The 21,507-nt window shown below is 31.2% G+C and overlaps 1 protein-coding gene across 1 annotated transcript; it reads left to right on the forward strand.

Moving 5' to 3' along the window:
- Position 1: 1 nt before the first annotated feature.
- LOC143079898 (large ribosomal subunit protein mL39-like) lies at positions 2–20,587 on the forward strand. The gene is made up of 10 exons (XM_076255523.1): positions 2–131; positions 2,559–2,753; positions 4,135–4,274; positions 8,129–8,228; positions 9,413–9,474; positions 13,276–13,536; positions 15,536–15,610; positions 16,616–16,663; positions 17,534–17,868; positions 20,468–20,587. The coding sequence occupies exons 1-9, from the start codon at positions 74–76 to the stop codon at positions 17,615–17,617; spliced, it is 1,023 nt and encodes a 340-aa protein (XP_076111638.1). The 5' UTR covers positions 2–73; the 3' UTR covers positions 17,618–17,868; positions 20,468–20,587.
- Positions 20,588–21,507: the final 920 nt, after the last annotated feature.

A 21,507-nucleotide genomic window follows, 5' to 3' on the forward strand; every position in this document is an offset into this window, starting at 1 on the left:
TTATACTCAATGTGACAAGGAAAACGGAAGTAAAATATTAACATTGATCGATAACAGATTGTCTACCCTGAAAATGCATGCACGAAAATTAACCTGTCTCTGTTTTAGGAACTTTCCTCTGGCTCATAAAAGTAATATATTTCAATACAATATGTGCAAGGAGGAAATGCACTTAACTCTTCGTAACACCGTTCACAGTTTTTTTTAATTATTTTAATATTTTTATAAATTAAAAGTGCTCAGACAGAAATTCATGTGACATTTATTCAACCTTTTTAAATTAGACATGATCCACCAAATGAAGAACACATCCCCAATGACTAATTATACTTTAAAATAAGGACAGGGTTGTCTAACAATTAACTGAGGTGACATTGCCATATAATATCACAATAAGTCCGTTATTACCATGATTACTAGATAGATAAAAAAAATATTTTGAAGCTTATTTTGACACATTAATATGAGGCAGGCATTACCTGTAAATGGGGACGAAGTCTGTATGAATTATTTTTTTGTAACTTAAATATTTGTTAAAAAAAAGAAACGGAAATACCGTAACGTTTCCGATTTTGGTTCTGTTGTTAGGGATTTTAGTTGTGACGTTATTTAAATTATGATGTCATATGCAATGTAAACAAAGAAACGCTATCATCAGGTAACGTTTTTTCATATCAAGGAATTATTAAAAATGAAATTGGTATTGCGTGTTCCTTCCTATTTTATACTAGACTGATAAATATATATTTTACTCAAAGTTTCATACAAATGAGACCGGAAAAAGGAAGTACATTGTACATTTCTGCGCAGGTCCAGGATTTCAAAACACGACAAAAAAAATTTGAACGATTTTGAGTTCATTAGTACAATGAAAAATTCGGGAAATTTTCCCGAATTTTTTTTTTTATTGAATTTTCTACTGTTAATGGGGACTTTGTCCCCATATTATATAGCTGTCAAATTTACAAATCTTATTAAGAAATTCATTCAGAGATTAAAATACATATATCTTATGATCCTGTGTATACATGGTATAGGTGTTGGCAGAATTAAAGTTTTAAACAAAATGTGATACATTCATGACTGTTTGTTCATCTTCTTTTTTTACATTAATCCAAAGTTTTAGTCTATTGACAAATGTTATTGTTCTATCCACAATCACATTGCTAAATGAACATCCATGGGGACATGCTACCAATAGTGATATAAAGATGAAAATTGCGATATATATATATTTTTTTTTAAAGTATTTACAAATATCATGAATATTATAATTTGTAAATGAAAAAATTATGATTAATAATAGAAAAATAATAAATGTAAGGGTTTCAGACAATGTGATATTTTTTTTAATCTAAATCTCTCTTATATTTATTGAAACTCTTCATTATATAAGTTAAAGATAAATACAGAAGCCATTAGGGTATAGATTCTTCAAACTTGACATTTCCTGCATCTAGACGATTTAAACATGGTGTTGGAAATTAAAGAAAAATACTGTTGTTTTAAGCAGTATTCAAATTTAAATTTATTACTTTTCTGTTATGTTAATTAATTATAATTAAAGGGTTGTTGTTATAGTAACTAAACTTATGCATCTGTTAGCCAATTAGGTAATTACAATGTCATGAATGTTTATCCTCAGGTAATCAAATCATATCTAATTGTATTGACAGTAAAATTACCTGTAAATTAAAATATCAAACAATGATAGTCCCAGAAATAATTAATATAGCTTTTAATATTTATCTATAAAAGATTGCAATATCATTACCCTTGAAGCACAATTTAAATACGTGTAGCAAATTAAACCATACAAGCTGATTATTTGGTATGGGTATTGCTCATAATTGAAGGCCACACAGTCACCTACAACTCAACTTCTATGTCAATTGGTCTTGTCATGGGCAGTTTAGATTAAACATATTTATTTATAGTGGATTGGAAAACAAGTTATTGCAACTTATATTAATCCCTTTCCACTTTGAGGATACGACTGCTGCCTTGTAGCAGCATTAGCCTGCTCTTTTTCGAAATCTACAAGAGTGTCTTTAATGTGCAAGCGATATGGCTCTGAGTCTCTCTTAACAAGGGTCAGCCCTTTATTGTCCCCTTACACGGACTATCATTGTTTCCTCAAGACAAGACAATGCACCACGATCTAACCAGGAACCTTTGTGTTAGTAGTCTGACACACTAACCACTACACCACAGCTCTCCATGGGCAGTTATACCATATTTTCTTTTTTCAATAAATATCAATAATTTTATAAACTTAATTATCATGATTATGCAAAAGGAATATACTGCTGATTTATAATTATTCATGGGGAAGTAATTTTCATAGAACCTGGGAAAATGTGAATGAAATTTCAATGTCCAGCAAGTCATGTAAGTGAAAATATGCTTCAAAATCACAGAATCAAGTATCCACAAAAACACTCTTTCCTCAATTTAAAATGAATCCACATGTACAGTATTTCTTACTCCAAATGATTATTAAGTCTAGAACAAAATTAGTATTTATTACATCAGTGTTACTTTATTTTTTTTAACAGGATTCTTTTCTACAAGAAAACTGTCAAATGCTGAAGTCAGAAGAAAAAGAAATGATTTATTTGAAGCAGAAAAACAGAGACAATTATCATTATATGAACGAATTGAAAAAGTGGAAGTGCAATATACTGGTTTGCCTGAATCATGTACACTGATCATGAATAAAGGGATATCTACTCCATATAACTGTGCTATGCGTTAGTATTTATAAAAAAAAAATGTAAAATCACAAAATTCAAGGAAAATTCAAAAAGGAAAGACCCCAATCAAATGGTAAAATCAAAAGTTCAAACACATCAAACGAATGGATAACAACTGTCATATTCCTGACTTGGTACAGGCATTTTCTTATGTAGAAAATAGATCTGATTAATCATATTTTACTGTATTAAAATGTTTTTAAAAAAAAATAAGAGAAAGACAACTTGTTTAATGATATTACAAGTGCATTTTGATTTACATGTTACATGTATTACAATTAATGTTGCATGTGAATTTATTGCATTCCAGTCCCCTTCGGAATATTTTTGGTGACAGCTCTTAAATTTAATAAAATTGAATTCCTCAAATGAAAACATAGAATATGATATTCACATACAATCTTCTCAAACAGCATAGACATGTAAATAGATTCATGTATCAGGTTTCATGGTTACAAAAAAAGTTCAGAAATTAATAAAAATGTGGTCAAGGGGAGTTAATTCTTTCTTGTCTTTTTCTTTAAAAAAGAAAAATTTCTCATTAAACCTCAGATATAATTTCTATTAAGCATGTTTTATGACACTCAGCATTTTGTGTCAAGTTTGATTTTTAACCTGTCCACAGGCACAATGAATGGTCCATCTTTGTCTAGTTAAGTTTTAATCTTTATTTGAAAAAAGCTATTAAATCTGAAATATTTTTATTGGATTGCTTTTGGCCAGGTTGGACAAAGTCCAAATCCAGCTTAAGGGGGTAGACCTTGGTTCAGGGAGATAACTCTTTAAATCAGTAATGCATTTGTAAAAGTCAAGTTTCATCAATGTATTTTAAGCATTTACCTGAAGCAGAGTGGAAATAATCTATGTTACCTAGAAGCTTAGAATATATTTATGAAAGTGGTTGACACAAACATACTGATGATTTTATGAGTTATCTCCCTTAACCTAGGTCTTCCTCCTTAAAGAAGGGTGATGTTGGGTAGATGGGCTGCCAGAGGAAAATTGTTACCTTAATTCTGTTATCAACTCGTACAGTTTTCAACCCAGATCCCTGAAACTTCATAAGAAGATTGCATTTTTGTTAAACTTGTACAACTGCTTTAATGAGCTGGGAATGTTATTATCATGTCAGATATGAAGTATAGATACCTTCATTTTTCATATAAAATTTTTCAAGATGTACATTGTTTAAACTACTAAAAAATGACCTGCTATTGTTAATTTATTTTGAACACTTGAAAAAAAATTGGTAAAAAATCACATAAACTCCAACAGTGTTATGGTATTTGATTCATACATAGAAGATGGTATTTTTCCAATCCAAACTTAAAAATGTCACAAGATTTCTTGTAAAAAAATAGTTTGTTCCCGTTTTTAGATATGACAGAACACATTGGAAACCAAGCCGTCTTAGCATTAGTGAACGGAAAACTCTGGGATATGCATCGACCATTAATGGAAGACTGTCAGCTATCATTCTTACATTTTAGAGATGAAGATCCAAGAATGGTCAATAAGGTTAGTAAATGATTGAAAATAAACCAAGACAAAATTTGCCATTATTAGGAATTGAATGTTTTAAAATGGAAGGATATTGTATATCAATCCGTGACACCAAATCAAAATATAGATGCCCACACAATAAAAATTTGAGAAAAAAGAAAGTGCAATTTAGAGCAAACATTTTCACCTCTCTACAAATCAAAGCCAGCTCCTAGCACTAGTTTGAGGGAAAATAAGGGGAAATCATTGCCAGATGTCAATCAATACGTGAAGGTTTAAAGTTAAGAAAGAAAAAATTAACATTCATTTCATATAAATCATGGTAAAATGTCAAATACCTTTTTTTCCAAAATCTGTAATAAGTATGCTTCTTAAGATATAAAAAAAAATAAAAGATATATATGGTATGATTGCCAATGAGAAACCTCCCGAAACCAAATGATGTAGAAGTTCCCAACTATACAGTACGCCCAGAGAGTATGTAATCGCGAACTCTAATCACCGATTTCCGAGTGTAGCGGTGTGAAACCGCGAATCACGGATTATACTCCCAATTTCCTCCAAAGATTCTCTCCCAACACCGCGTGGCTGTTTATTGGTTTATTGCCCATCGGATATACTGAAAATTAATGACGCGTGACAACATCATCGGATTAGCCAGATTTATTACCTTTGTACATTTAATCGATCTTGATTGCACCTGAGTGCTTTAAAATACGTTATTTAAATGTCCTTTCATTGTCAGATAAAAGTGTGACATTTTTATTTAAAATAAGATAATTACTCTTGTATGTGTATGCCCATGTCATTGTCATATGACATACAACGTACAAACGTATAAAAATATGATTAAAACACTTATTTTGTATTTTCATTATAGTCCAATCAGGTCATAATTTTGTTTTTTCAACAAAGACGATTTTACCACAATTAGAACCTTTTATGACCTACTCAGTGAGCAATATTCGGTTCATTAATAGTTCAATATTATATAATTAATATCAACTGGCTGAAAACAAAATGATGTTTTTTACGGTAATATGTCCAATCTAAATTAAACCCAAGAGTTAATTTATCGGATCAACAAGTGAACTCTGTTACTTTCAATTTATTTTGAAATGTAAAATATTATGTTTCACTACCTCGGTAGATTACCGACTTGAAATATTTGAATTTAAAAAAGAAACTGTAAAGTGACAAATAGTTTTGTATGCAATGTGGCAGCCCTATATTCATAAATACTGAGATACATTCGCCGCCCAGACACAACACAATAATCACAACCTTTAAATATTTAATTATATGGAGAAAAAAAATCGTGTTTTTTATCCGTTATGATCTGTTATTGATCTTTAATTATTTAAAATAAAATTGGATTTGCGCAATCCATATTTTACAGCTCGTTAAAAGTCCTCGGCGAAATATAAAAAGAAGTATTTCAACAATTATAAAATAGAATATTAAAATGAAATTATATCGTGTTCTACAAGAAAGAAATATGTAAAAAAAAATGTGGATCGGATTTTTACGATCGGCAAATTTTCACAGAGGATCTCTACCAACGCCCATCAGGAACTGAACGACATGCATCCTGTTTTCATCTACCATTTATTTATAGTGTTGACTATGGACGTATAAATAATGTCCGGTTTTATGTCCTCTGTTGATTGAGAAACGTAAAAATAAAAGGCTGATGTTGGTTAATTCAGAATAGAATCCGGTTAATCAATTGTAAAAGTACCTTCTAGAGCCTCAATCTTAACGCACACAAATTTATGTCAATCATTAGAAAGCAAGTTTAAACCTTGAATGAATTTTCCCACGGTTATCCAGAAAGGTCACCTGAGTTTACTGTTACATGATACTATTTCCCGCCAAATAAAAATCTCGTGGACAAAATTGATTTCACTATTTTTAGCATTCAATATTGTGAGCAAAGTCAAGTTCAAGTTCAACTACGCACTGTTGATCACTGAGATGCGTATCGTCTTCCAACGGCAATTAATTGCTTTAAAAATATTCAAAGATCACTGTTCTAAATACAACACAAAAGTTTACATTCATTGTGCGTAAATGGATATTATGCAACGACGAGTTGATGCAGCTATAGAAGTATTCCTGTTGTAGCCAAAATGTATTATTTATCCTAAAGTAATGCTAACAAATCGTGAAGAGAAAATGCCTTAGACTTATTAAGCATAAGGAATGGTGAAAAGTATTTTCTTTTTTTCTTGCATTTACAAGTTTTAAGACACGTAATTTTCTTTCTTTCTCATATTTTATACCTTCAGTGTTAATTTCCGTTTATTTTCACGCAAGTATGTCTCTTTTCGTAAGTTATATAAATTACCGATAAAAAAAAACCGAGGTCATAATCAAGTATAGATTTTTTTTTTATAAAACTTTAATGCAATTGAAAGCATTTAATAACAACAACCTTTTGCTTTTTAAAACTTTTATTTTGTAATCGTAAAATGGAAATGGCGTAGACTTATTAGCATAACAGATAGTGAATAATATTTTCTTTTTTACTTGTATAAAAAACTTTGAGACGTGTCACTTTTCTTTAAACTACCCTAATTTATTCAGCGTTAGTTTCCGTTTATTGTTACACAATTATATCTCTTTAAGTAAATTAAATATTTATTTACTGATAAAAAACGGAAGTCAAAATCAAATATAGTTGTTTTTAAAAATTGATTTAGATGTACAGAGTAATTAAAAGAATTAACAACAACGTTTGGATTTTTATTTTAATCTTTCATTTGTTTCAAGCAATCAGATATAAACTGATAATCAATAGACAGGAAATACAATTGTTTAATTACATTAGAAATCTCACATACCTTGACTATCGCGTGCCGGCATAGATCAGAAGGAAGAGGGCAATTAATTACCTGGTGTGACACCGCGTCACTCCAGACTGGGAGAGATGTTGCTAATACAATAAACAAAAGGTAACGGATTTACGCGGAAGTCAGAGGGAATACTCCCAAATTTCTCCGAGTTTCCTGGTGTCACACCAGGAAAAAACTCGGTGTATGGAGTTTGGGATGGCTTTCGCAAAAATTGTACTGTAGGTGTCATACCACCAATTAAAAGTCCCTATCTGTTCAACCAAATTTTACAATTTTCACAGCTTTCTAAATATTTTACCTTAAGCTTAACGTCATAGAAACCAGGTATATCCTGAATCGTACATGTGTCAACTTTCTACATGCCAATTTTCAACAGATGTTTAAAATCATATAAAAAAGAAAAGGTCTTTCGAGTAGAGGTACCACTAAAAATAACCCCTGGTTTTATGGAAATCTTAAATTAGTATACTATGGAGTGCATTAATCCTCAATTTTGAATGCAAACTCATAAACAAGTAAATTTTAGCTCAAAATTGTCTTAATATATTTCTCTTTCACCAAAAGTTTCATTTCTGCCAATTTTTTGGTTAGTTTAAGTAAACAATGACATCGAATGCACTATTTTTTGTCTGAGTAGGCCTACTTTCACATACGTTCTAAATTTGAGGGAGTAATTGGTGGTATGACACCTAAATTAAAATAAAAGAAAATGGTATGATTGCCAATGAGAAACCTCCAGAGACCAAATGATGTAGAAGTTCCCAACTATAGGTCACCGTACCACCTTCCCAACTATAGGTCACCGTACCACCTTCAATATACCCAATTGTAATATAGCCTGTGTGGAATGTTTAGACAAATGTAAAACAGTACTTCGGTAATACTTCTTCAAGTTAAGTTAAAAAAAAAATAATCATGTGGGATTAGTATGGTTTTCATTTTCTCTACATAAAAAAGTCATATTTTATTAAAACAATACTTTATTTGATACACCTTCTTTTTATTATATAGGCGTTTTGGAGATCCTGTTCTATGATACTAGGAGGAGTATTAGAAACAGCATTTAAGGAGGAATTCTATATTCAGCTTTGCAGTTTTCCTAAACCTGATGGTATAAAATGTTAAAATAGTTATTATCATAACATTGTAACGACAATTAAGGAATGACTGTAATATTTTTTCTGTCTATGAAGAAATAACATAAAAAATGTGGTGCACACTGAATAACGCGTGTAGCAGGTTATTTAACAGTGTGCACCACATTTTTTATGTTATTTCGAATAGACAGAAAAAAAATTACAGTCATTTCTTATAATTTAATTCCATTTTAAACCGTAGAAAACCATGAAAAAACGTTGATGACGTCACGGTCACATGACTAAATTATGTCTATGGGCTGATAACAAAATCAGAAGACGCGTTACATCCAAAATTAAATTATATCTGTGTGGATGATAACTTTGCGGATATATTATTTGATAAAAGAACCTTAAGAAGTAAAAGTTTACTGAATAGATCTAATTTTTTCAGGTTTTACACCATTAAAGTGAATTGTAACACTAATTGAGTTCTGTAATGACCATTAAATATCAAATTTTTCCAATTTCATTAAATCTGAGGTTTTCTGAACCTTGCATATGTTTGGATTGGAAAATCTATTGTGGTGGAATCTTTTTATCTAAATAGTATAATTCAAATCTCATGCACAGTCAATGTGATACTAAGCCTGTTTGATATTTTTATCACAAGCACATGTATAAGTGATGACGGTGTTTAAAATTAAGCAACACAGAATCTGTAAATGCTTTCAAGAAAAACATTAAACTTATTTATTCAGACAGGCTTTTCCACATAATTAATAATCAAGAAGGTATTAGACTTTCATTAGATCTCGGAATATATTTTAATGTATCATACTTACTATTTATTGCATTTTTATTTCCTTTACTCTTTTTATTTTTAGACAAAGCTATAAGTCCAATTTCTACATGTTCTACAAATAGCTCTTCTGTCATGTCTGTTGATTTTCTTTTAATATTTTTCCAAAATTTATTTATCATTAAAAATTATTTTTAATGAATAATTTTTAATTTTCATATATTTACATTTTTGTTGTTGTATTTTTTTTTTTACATTTTTTGATTTTTTTTCTTTTGAAACATTGACACATTATATGCATTGTAAAGGGCTTAGAGTAATTGTTAATTTTAGATAAGCCCTATATACATGATATAAGCACTGTAAATAATAATAATAATAATAATAATAACTTAAAACTATGTTTTTATTTTTCAGTACGTAGTGGCAGTTTTGTATATGATGTAGATTTAGATATGCCAGATTGGTCACCTTCATCAGTAAGTATATATAACTCACATTGAGGGAAAAAATGTAAAAACTGTAATACATACATTTTATTTCATATTTAATTCAAGATATTTTGGACAGGCATATATTGCCATTAGCTTGAAAAATTACACTGGTTATATAGCAATTTGACAAACACCAATTTTGATCATTAAGAAGCTTAATATTCCTTTTACACACAACGTAATTAAAACGTTTAGCTGATTTTACAGAGTTATCTCCCTGTAGTGTTAGGTACCACCTTAAACATTGGTTATAGTTTCAGAAAAAGAGTACAAAATGGGTGTATATATAACATGTACATGTATAAAACTTTTAAAAAACTAGAGGCTCTCAAGAGCCTGTGTCGTTCACTTTGGTCTATGTGCATATTATCAATGGACACAGATAAATTCATGACAAAATGGTGTTTTTGTGATGGTGATGTGTTTGTAGATCTTTCTTTACTGAACATTCTTGTTGCTACAAATATTTCTCTCTATAATGAACTTGGCCCAGTAATTACAGTGGAAAATATTTCCTAAAAACATGACGAAAAAGTTGTTAACAATTGACTATAAAGGGCAGTAACTCATTAAGGGGTCAATTGAAAATTTTGGTCATGTTGACTTATTTGTAGATCTTATTTTGCTGAACATTATTGCTGTTTACAGTTTATCTCTAGCTATAATAATATTCAAGATAATAACCAAAATCTGCAAAATTTCCTTAAAATTACTAATTCGAGGGCAGCAACCCAACAACAGGTTGTCTGATTTGTCTGAAAATTTCAGGGCAGATAGATCTTGACCTGATAAACAATTTTACCCAGTCAGATTTGCCCTAAATGCTTTGGTGTCAGAGATATAAGCCAAAATCTACATTTCCCCTCTATGTTCTATTTTTTAGCCATGGCAGACATCTTGGTTGGTTGGACGGGTCACCCCACACAATTTTTAAACTAAATACCCCAATAATGATTGTGGCCAAGTTTGGTTAAATTTGGCCCAGGAGTTTCAGAGGAGAAGATTTTTGTAAAAGATTACAAAAATTTACGAAAAATTGGTCAAAATTGACTATAAAGGGCAATAACTCCTTAAGGGGTCAACTGATAATTTTGGTCATGTTGACTTATTTGTAGATCTTACTTTGCTGAACATTATTGCTGTTTACAATTTATCTCTTTCTATAATAATATTCAAGATAATAACCAAAATCTGCAAAATTTCCTTCAAATTACTTATTTCGGGGGCAGCAACCCAATAACCGGTTGTCCTTTTCATTTGAAAGTTTCAGGGCTGATAGATTTTCACTTGATGAACAATTTTACCCCATGTCAGATTTGCTCTAAATGCTTTGGTTTCAGAGTTATAAGCCAAAATCTACATTTCACCCCTATGTTCTATTTTTAGCCATGGCGGCCATCTTGGTTGGTTGGCCAGGTCACGCCACACATTTTTTAAACTAGATGCCCCAAAGATGATTGTGGCCAAGTTTGGATTAATTTGGCCATGTAGTTTCAGAGGAGAAGATTTTTGTAATAGATTACTAAGATTTACGAAAAATGGTTAAAAATTGACTATAAAGGGCAATAACTCCTAAAGGGGTCAACTGACCATTTTGGTTATGTTGACTTATTTGTAAATCTTACTTTGCTGAACATTATTGCTGTTTACAGTTTATCTTTATCTATAATAATATTCAAGATAATAACCAAAATTTGCAAAATTTCCTTAAAATTACATATTCAGGGGCAGCAACCCAACAACAGGTTGTCTGATTCATCTGAAAATTTCAGGGCTGATACATTTTCACTTGATGAATAATTTTACCCCCATGTCAGATTTGCTCTGAATGCTTTGGTTTCAGAGTTATAAGCCAAAATCTACATTTCACCTATATGTTCTATTTTTAGCCATGGCGGCCATCTTGGTTGGTTGGACGGGTCACGCCACACATTTTTTAAACTAGATACCCCAAAGATGATTGTGGCCAAGTTTGGATTAATTTGGCCATGCAGTTTCAGAGGAGAAGATTTTTGTAATAGATTACTAAGATTTACGAAAAATGGTTAAAAATTGACTATAAAGGGCAATAACTCCTAAAGGGGTCAATTGACCATTTCGTTCATGTTGACTTATTTGTAAATCTTACTTTGCTGAACATTATTGCTGTTACAGTTTATCTTTATCTATAACAATATTCAAGATAATAACCCAAAACAGCAAAATTTCCTTAAAATTACATATTCAGGGGCAGCAACCCAACAACGGGTTGTCTGATTCATCTGAAAATTTCAGGGCAGATAGATCTTGACCTGATAAACAATTTTACCCCATGTCAGATTTGCTCTAAATGCTTTGGTTTTTGAGTTATAAGCCAAAAACTGCATTTTACCCCTATGTTCTATTTTTAGCCATGGCGGCCATCTTGGTTGGTTGGCCGGGTCACGCCACACATTTTTTAAACTAGATACCCCAAAGATGATTGTGGCCAAGTTTGGATTAATTTGGCCATGCAGTTTCAGAGGAGAAGATTTTTGTAATAGATTACTAAGATTTACGAAAAATGGTTAAACATTGACTATAAAGGGCAATAACTCCTAAAGGGGTCAATTGACCATTTCGGTCATGTTGACTTATTTGTAAATCTTACTTTGCTGAACATTATTACTGTTTACAGTTTATCTTTATCTATAACAATATTCAAGATAATAACCAAAAACAGCAAAATTTCCTTAAAATTACATATTCAGGGGCAGCAACCCAACAACGGGTTGTCTGATTCATCTGAAAATTTCAGGGCAGATAGGTCTTGACCTGATAAACAATTTTACTTCTGTCAGATTTGCTCTAAATGCTTTGGTTTTTGAGTTATAAGCCAAAAACTGCATTTTACCCCTATGTTCTATTTTTAGCCATGGCGGCCATCTTGGTTGGTTGGCCGGGTCATGCCACACATTTTTTAAACTAGATACCCCAAAGATGATTGTGGCCAAGTTTGGATTAATTTGGCCATGCAGTTTCAGAGGAGAAGATTTTTGTAATAGATTACTAAGATTTACGAAAACTGGTTAAAAATTGACTATAAAGGGCAATAACTCCTAAAGGGGTCAATTGACCATTTCGGTCATGTTGACTTATTTGTAAATCTTACTTTGCTGAACATTATTACTGTTTACAGTTTATCTTTATCTATAACAATATTCCTGATAATAACCAAAAACAGCAAAATTTCCTTAAAATTACATATTCAGGGGCAGCAACCCTACAACGGGTTGTCTGATTCATCTGAAAATTTCAGGGCAGATAGATCTTGACCTGATAAACAATTTTACCCCATGTCAGATTTGCTCTAAATGCTTTGGTTTTTGAGTTATAAGCCAAAAACTGCATTTTACCCCTATGTTCTATTTTTAGCCATGGCGGCCATCTTGGTTGGTTGGCGGGGTCATGCCACACATTTTTTAAACTAGATACCCCAATGATGATTGTGGCCATGTTTGGTTTAATTTGGCCCAGTAGTTTCAGAGGAGAAGATTTTTGTAAAAGTTAACGACGACGACGGACGACGACGACGCCGGACGCCGGACGCAAAGTGATGGGAAAAGCTCACTTGGCCCTTCGGGCCAGGTGAGCTAAAAAACATGCAGTTCTTCCAATTAGAATACTCCTGGTTTATATACATGTTAGATCACATTTTACTTGATTTAGCTTATTATTTATTTTTAGTTTTGATTGTTAATATGTTTCACTAAACATACAAATAAACATCATGCATGTATGTATTGTGTGCTTTCTTTGTAATTACAGGTAGAGTTACGTTGTATTAGTCAGATTGGTTCAAGGTTAAAAGAAAAAGATTGTAAATTTGAAAGACTTGATATGACAATAGAGAAAGCAGAGGAACTGTTTATGGACAATAAATTTAAGTTACAACAGATACCATCCATAGCCTCAAAATCTGAGTCATCAAATCATGTGACAGTTTACAGAGCCGGAGAGCATATAGATATCAGCCGAGGGCCAATGATTTCTACAACAGCCTTATTAAATAGATTTGATATTACAGCAGTAAGTTTTATGACCGTTCATGATTTTATGCACACACATATTAAAATTATATAACATTTCAAGGAGTTGATGAGGTATAAATATATTCTCCTCTTAGGATTTTACAGTCCTAATGGTAAATCCTTGCTAAAGTGGCACAATAATTTGTCTGTGTGGGGTGTATAAATTTGCCTGTTTATATGCACATATTAATCAGAAAGAAAAATGGATTTAAGATTGCACAACTGTTATGCATTTTATGCAAGGGAATTTTAGTTAACTGGTATCATTTTAAACAATGAAACATGTACCAATGTCAACACGTACTGGTCCGAGACCACAATTAATTCTTAGTGCATTTCTTTTAGAACATAAATGTTAATTAAAAAAATCCCACCTGCGCTTTCTCAATGAAATTTTTACAGTATGTTGTGCTACTTTTGGGACAAATTACATCAAAATTATAGAAAACTTCATTGGCTTTAATTCAAAATATGGACAATTTTATGTTTAGGGCGTCTTGAAATCTTTTGACAGCTTCCAAAGTGATTTTAACCTTTTTCAGCTGGACCAAATCACTACTTTCCTTTAAAATTCTGGACCCAAATTTTTTTACAGTGTAATTTAACCCCCCTACTTGCAATTTGAGGCATAAAACATGGAGAAATAAATCTGGAAGGGGTATAAAAAATATTAGCAAGTAACCCACTGTCAACACTAGGGACTATATTTGTGGACAACAAAAATCAAGGGACGGCAATTGTGGTCTCGGACTTACTACCTAAAATAAAGTCGTAAGATAGTACAATTACAAATTCATACCAACTTAATTAAATGCACATGAATAAATATGTCGTCTTAATTAAATGATGAACATGTCTTTTAGAAAACAACTGAGTTAATTAGAAGAGTAAGTTTAATATGTCACTTATTGTCCACAATTACAATCAAAACAATGTGAATAGAAAAAGTTGATTAATTAAATTATGTCAGACTTAAAAAAAAAAGGAAGATTAAAAGACAAAATCAAACATGAAAATAGGGCAGAATCAATATGCACCAATTGCAGTTTTGAAAAGGTATTAATTGCACCACTCTCTTTTATTTTGATGATATTAATTGCGCCAATAAATGAAATGAAATTGCGCCACATTTACCTGTAAATATTTTTTACCTATAACATACCTATACATGTTTTACTGAATGTAGGACAGAAATTCACAGAATATTGGATGATATTGGTGTTGTTACAAACAAAGATGATGAATATGTATAGTGTAAAGATCCAGAAAGCGGGATAATTTTATTAGGATGCGAGGCTAATTTAAAATTTCTGTGTACAATGTCAGAGGATTTTTTTGCTGATGATACCTATAAATGTTGTCCAAAATATTTCAAACAACTTAAAAAATAAATAAAATTGGCGCAATTAGATGATTATTTTATTGGCGCAAATGATACCTCTAGTTTAGAAAATTAGGTGGCACAAAAGAAGTATTGGCGCAATTAAGTTGCGACGCAAATGAGTTACTTTTTAGCGCAAAAAGATATCGCCCAAAAAATACAAGGCAAAATTCATGTTCGATAATTAGAATGTTAAATTAAAAAAAAACAATTGATAAAAAAAATGGAATTATTTTATGGTAAATAATTAAATTTCAATAAACAAATAAATTCAAGACAAATCTAAAAAAAAAATCAAATTAAATAAAGTGCATAGGTATGACTTCTGTAAAATTTCTACGAACTTTCCACTGTTGTTGGAATCCTTGTTTAATGTATATTGATAAATGCAAAATGTGTGATGAAATATGCATTCACTCAGGAACATAAAAAGTATTACTTTAAATATTTGATAATTTTTTTTAGTTTGCAGCATTTACTAAAATCTTAATAAAAAATATTGCAGTTATGTCATTACAAAAAAAAAGCATAAACAAATTTCTTTATTTACAGTTTTCTATAATTTAGTTTCACAACATTATTACACACATATAAAAAGGTTACATTTTGATTACAGGTACACAAGTTAGACACTAGTTTATCAAATACTATGTTCAGAGTACAGGGCATAGGTATGCCTACACAGCTTCAGGTAAATACTTTTTATAGAATTTATATCAAACCATATGATTGTCTTTATAGGTATATTTGTTGTGTTTGCAATGATGATGTCCTATTGACATTATGTTTTAAGTTGCCGCTGTGCTCGATTTATGTACCTTCTTATAATAATCCCCATTTTTAGATATAACCTGTGTTGTTATAGCTAATAGCTGCCCCCCACAAAATAGAGTATACCTAGAAAAAAAAAGGGTTGCTGTCCCATTGTTGTATGCTGTAAATTCAGAAAAAAGTCAGATCACAAAAATACTGAACTTAGAGGAAAATCAATTTGGAAAGGCCATAATCACATGGCAAAAATCGAATAACAAAACGCATCAAAAATGAATGGACAAGAACTGTCATATTCCTGACTTGGTACAGGCATTTTCAAATGTAGAAAATGGTGGATTAAACCTGGTTTTATAGCGCTAACCCTCTCACTTTGATGACAGTCTCATCAATTTCAGAAATTATTGCGATGGTTATATTATTGCTTAAATGGGACAGGCTTATAATCGCATTAATTTATTCTTGCATTTTGAAATTTTTTATATGAATTTAGCAAGATTTTTCTCAATATCACAAAAACTACAATCGCAGATAAGTCAAAAATGACAAAATCGCAATAATAAATGCACGCATTATTTCTGAATTTACAGTATTCCACATCTCCTTTGTTTGATGAACAAAATGTAACTCTTTACAACCAGATCTGCCAGTCAAAATGTTGAAAACTTTGGTTTAGATATAAAGTTCACACACTACTATGTTTCGTATATATGTATTATAAAAGCAAACTTGAAAGGTAAGAAATAACCATTTGAACCCATGGCATGATATATAAGGGCCAAATTGAACTGTCAAAACAAAGAAACAGATCTTGTGATATTTGAAAAATACCCTATGATACCAATTTCTGTGTGTACAACATGTTTTAAAATTTAAAGTTGACATCCCACTCTGTTGTGACCATATTGTTTTGTTTTTTTAACAGTTACACTACTGGACATATGAACAGTTGGTGAATAGAAGTAAAAAGTTGGTGAGTAGAAATATCAATTTGTCAATTGTTTATGATAAAGTATTGGATTTTCTTATGCTCTTTCTGCTCATTACTTTACAGTGGCTTTTCTTCCTGTTTTTATTGCATAAAATTATAAAAACTACATGTTTATTCTTCTAAGGTAAATATTGCATTTATGCATGGAAAACCCTTATTTAGCTTATTGTAAATTCAGAAATTTGTGAAAAAATTTGACAGGGGTATAATCCCAATAATTAAAATTGCATTTTGATTTTTTTATATATATGAATTAAACAGAATTTTTTTCAATATCCCTAAAGAAAAATTGCGTTATAGTCTAACATGACAATATTGAAATAATAAATGCACACAATAGTTTCTGAATTCACAGTACATATATAGTATTATAGATTATCACTGTTTTTAGGATAGAAAAAAAAACAAGTGCATGAAGCACAACATTCAATACATATTATCCATGCACAATTCAAGAAATCTATTAATGAAATATATATTCATATCTTAAAGTTACTAAATTATGCTAGTTTGCTTTTAAAAACAATGTGCATGGTGCCTGAACCTTATATATTTTCTATATTGAAGTAATATTTAAAATTTGAGTTATCTCCCTTTGTCCATCATTGGAAAATATCTCCATTTCATTGTACCAATACTTAATTAATATGCTTAATACATGAAATGTTATGCAGTGTTTAATACTTAGTTCCAACTACACATTGAATGCATCTTAACCCACAAGTACTTTGAATTAATATGAAAAGGAAAAATTAATCTCTTCATTGTATTTGAAGTTTCTCTCTAGAAGTAAAGAAAACAAACAATAAATAAATTCTCAGCTGTTGCATTTAATTTTTTTTTTTTTTACAGAACCCTGCACTCATACCAGGAACAGAACCACAAACAGATACCCTAGAATCAACAGAACCATCAAAGCAACAAGCTGTAGATTAAATAAAGTGAACCACAAAGAGCAGTTATTTCTTCTTTGTGATCAATTGATAAATGAACATATAATTTGTATAGCCAGGAAAGATGAAAAACTTTACGACCAGCTAGTATTTGAAATCATGTGAAAACAACATAACATATACAGGAATTAATCTAGCAAGCTTTTTTCTGTATTTCCTAGTTATTTAGTTGGTCAGGTCTAAGGAAAAGATTATGATGTAACAAATTTAGAAAAGATTGTGATACTGTTCTATGTTAGGGCTATTCCAGAAAAAAATGTATGGGGGTGTTGGACGGCAGTTGATCTTTTTTTGCATGGGTGATGGGGGGAGGAGGAATTGAAATTGTGTCGGTAGTTGTTCTCTTACATAACTTAATTAGATGGGTGGTTGTACCTAAAGAGAAGAAAATCTCTTTTTCAGTTGATAGAACCTTTAAATATCAATAGAACACGTGTTTATTCTGCGATTTTGTTTACTTTTTGCGCATGTTAAATCCGTTGGATAATGTCCGAGCGTTTCGAATGGAACTATATATGCATATCGGTGCTCCTAAAAGGGAGAGAGATACGAAGTGTCAGAGTAGTAACTGGTTTCCAGAATTTCTTTTTCAACTCTTCTCCCTGATATGACATGTTCGGTTACCAGATTGTTTACCTCATGGAAACAGCATGTTTGTTCCTGGCTACAATCCAACGGATTATGGAAATTTGAGGACTTTTATTCTCAAATGAAAGAGATTTCATCAATGTTGAGAATTTGATTGGGGTCAGCTCTGATAAAATAAGGGAATACATTAGGAAAAGAGAAGATACAAAGATTCTGTGAAAAAGACTCAAATTAAGAAAGCATTCTCACATCGTTTGTTATTAAAGCTGACAGTTATAGAACTTAAAAAAGTACTTGAGAAGTTCAATGTTTCATACACATGACAACAGAAGAATTGAGCTGACATTAATGAATTAGTAGACAAGGAGCTAGATAACAGAAATCTAAAAGAAGATGACTTATTTGAATAAATTTGTTTAACACAATATCAAACATTATTTAACATCTGACAGCAGAAGATAAGGTTGCATGGGTTTACAATAACACATGTTTATCAGATAAAAAAGGAAATTGTTTTATTGCTGTTTTTCATCTTGATGGCTTTCACAATTTTACAAAAAAACTTCAAACCAAACTTTATTTGTCAACATATTAATTCCTACAAAGTTGTTCGTCATTCATTTTTTTACATAAATAAGGCTGTTAGTTTTCTCGTTTGAATTGTTTTACATTGTCTTATCAGGGCCTTTTATAGCTGACTATGCGGTATGGCCTTTTCTCATTGTTGAAGGCCCTATGGTGACCTATAAGTGTTAATGTCTGTGTCATTTTGTACTTTTTTGGATAGTTGTCTCATTTGCAATCATACCACATCTTCTTTTTTTATATTTGAATGTATATGGTAATCACCCAGTGCTTTGGATTGTTTGTGAATGTATGCTTTTAAGTACCATTCTTTAACCATATATGATCAATGAAACTTTGCATTTGTCTTATACCACCTGAAGATGTGCATCTGGCAAATTAATCCTGGTCCAATGCATCCAAGGGGAGATAACTTATACTGTGCAAACCCAACTCCTCAAAAAAATGACTTGTAACTGAATTTATACATATGTTGAACAACATGACAGATGCCACATGTTGGGCAGGATCTTACCCTTCCAGAGCACCTGCGATAACAATGTTTTTGGGGTACATGTTGCTCTGTTTCCATTTTCTGGTTGTGTTATATGTGGATTTCTGTTTATATCTTTTCACATTTTGTTTTCTTTAGTTGCAATGGCTTGGCACAGCTATTTTTTTCCACATTTGAGTTTGATTGACCCTTTTGGAATTTATTGCCTGCCTCTCTTTATGATGGGTTATATTCTGTTACAGTGTTCCACCTGTACTATTTCTAAAAAGTTGAATTGAATATTTCCCAAATCCTTGAGCAGAAGGTCCACACCACTTAAATCATTTGAAATTAATGAAAATATACCACAGCTTTTAAAGAAATCACATCAGACAACAACAATACAATTTTTTTTTTAGAGGTTACTAGTACTCAAACACTGTTTTAAATAATAAATGCAATATGATAGTTTTATATACAGATATATAGTTGTTTATTTTCATGACGCTGACAGTGACTAGTACAAAACACATTTATGCACAAATCTGCAATAAAAGTTATTTTTAATGCCAAGAGTATCAGGACAAAATATAAAATGTTAAGCTATAAATAAAATTGAGAGTGGAAATGGGGAATGTATCAAAGAGACAACAACCCGACCAAATAACAGCAGAAGGTCACCAATAGGTCTTTAATGTAACGAGAATATACCGCACCCGGAGGCGTCCTTCAGCTGGCCCCTAAACAAATATATACTAGTTCAGTGATAATGAATGCCATACTAATATCCAAATTGTACACAAGAAACTAAAATTAAAAGAATACAAGACTAACAAAGACCAGAGGCTCTTGACTTGGGACAGGCGCAAAAAAACCTAGTCACCAATAATTTATATCAAATATCTGATATTGTCAAAAGTGCAAAAAAACTTAAGAATTTGAAAACTTATTAACATATATACTGTCATCAATATAGCCACTTTCTGGTATCAAAATGCATATAATTTTGGTTGCTAATTTGTGAACGTGAAAAAGCTAGCCTTTATTTTTAAAAATTGTATGGGTTGTGGGGTCAAACTGAAAATGAAGTGTATGGGTAGTTGTCCCATGATGAAATGTAATTTAGTGGGTGATGGGTATAAAAATAAAGTGCCTTCCAACCCCCCCATACATTTTTTTCTGGAATAGCCCTTATGGAATCTATTAGTGAATTAAATTTTCTATGACAACCAATATTGTATTTGATACTCCAGATCAAATTATATTTAACAAGCTAAATATAAATCGTATTATAAAGACATATTGTAACCAACCGTAGCCTATTGGTCAAATTCATCACATCATTTATTTTTCTCGCCTTGACAGAGTAAAAAAGCGAGACATAGATATGCTGTTTCCAGCTTCAGCGGTGGCGTCAACAATGTATTAGTTTGTGATTAGGTTTAGTTTATGGTGAACTACAAGTGATAGGTCAGTCATATTCTGTATATACATGTAGTTGTAAAAGCATTGGCAAAACTCATTTCCATGGAGATTATTTGGCCCTGGCCCCTCAGTCATGGTCTATTGAGTTTGAACAATTTTGCTTAGTTTATATGTATGAGTTTGTGATTAGATCAGTTTAAGATGAACTGCTAATGTTAAGTCAATCATATTTAGTATGCAAGTTCATTGGTACTTGCAAGTCTTATTTCCATGGAGATTACAAAGCCCCATCCCCTCATCATGGTTCTTTGACTTTGAAACTATTACAAAAAATAATGTTTGTTAAAATAAAAGGGAACAACTTATGATAAGTTAATGGTATTTGGTATGCAGTTGTATTAACATCGGAACATGTCATTTCCATGGAGATTGTTCATCGACTTTGAATACATGGTATAGTATTACTATTTTGATTTCGACATTTTCATTACTGTATCAAAATTACAAAATTATAAAAAGGCGAGACATATCTCTGATAATAGTTTATATTCAAATTCATCTGTACTATTGGAGCTCATTAATTTTTTGCCACTAGATGTTAAGGTGCACGTGGTACCCAACACTTTCACTAAAATTAATTTTGCTCGTTTAATTTTCATTAAATTTTGTCAAATTATTTACTTTGACCCTTTAACAAAAATATAAAAATTTAAAAAATTTTGAACCAACCGTTTTGTCAGAAAAATTACACTGGTTATATAGCAGTTTGACAAACACCAATTTTGATCTTTGAGAAGCTAATT

This window comes from Mytilus galloprovincialis, chromosome 6 (genome assembly GCF_965363235.1).
Source record: "Mytilus galloprovincialis chromosome 6, xbMytGall1.hap1.1, whole genome shotgun sequence".
Classification (NCBI taxonomy): domain Eukaryota; kingdom Metazoa; phylum Mollusca; class Bivalvia; order Mytilida; family Mytilidae; genus Mytilus; species Mytilus galloprovincialis.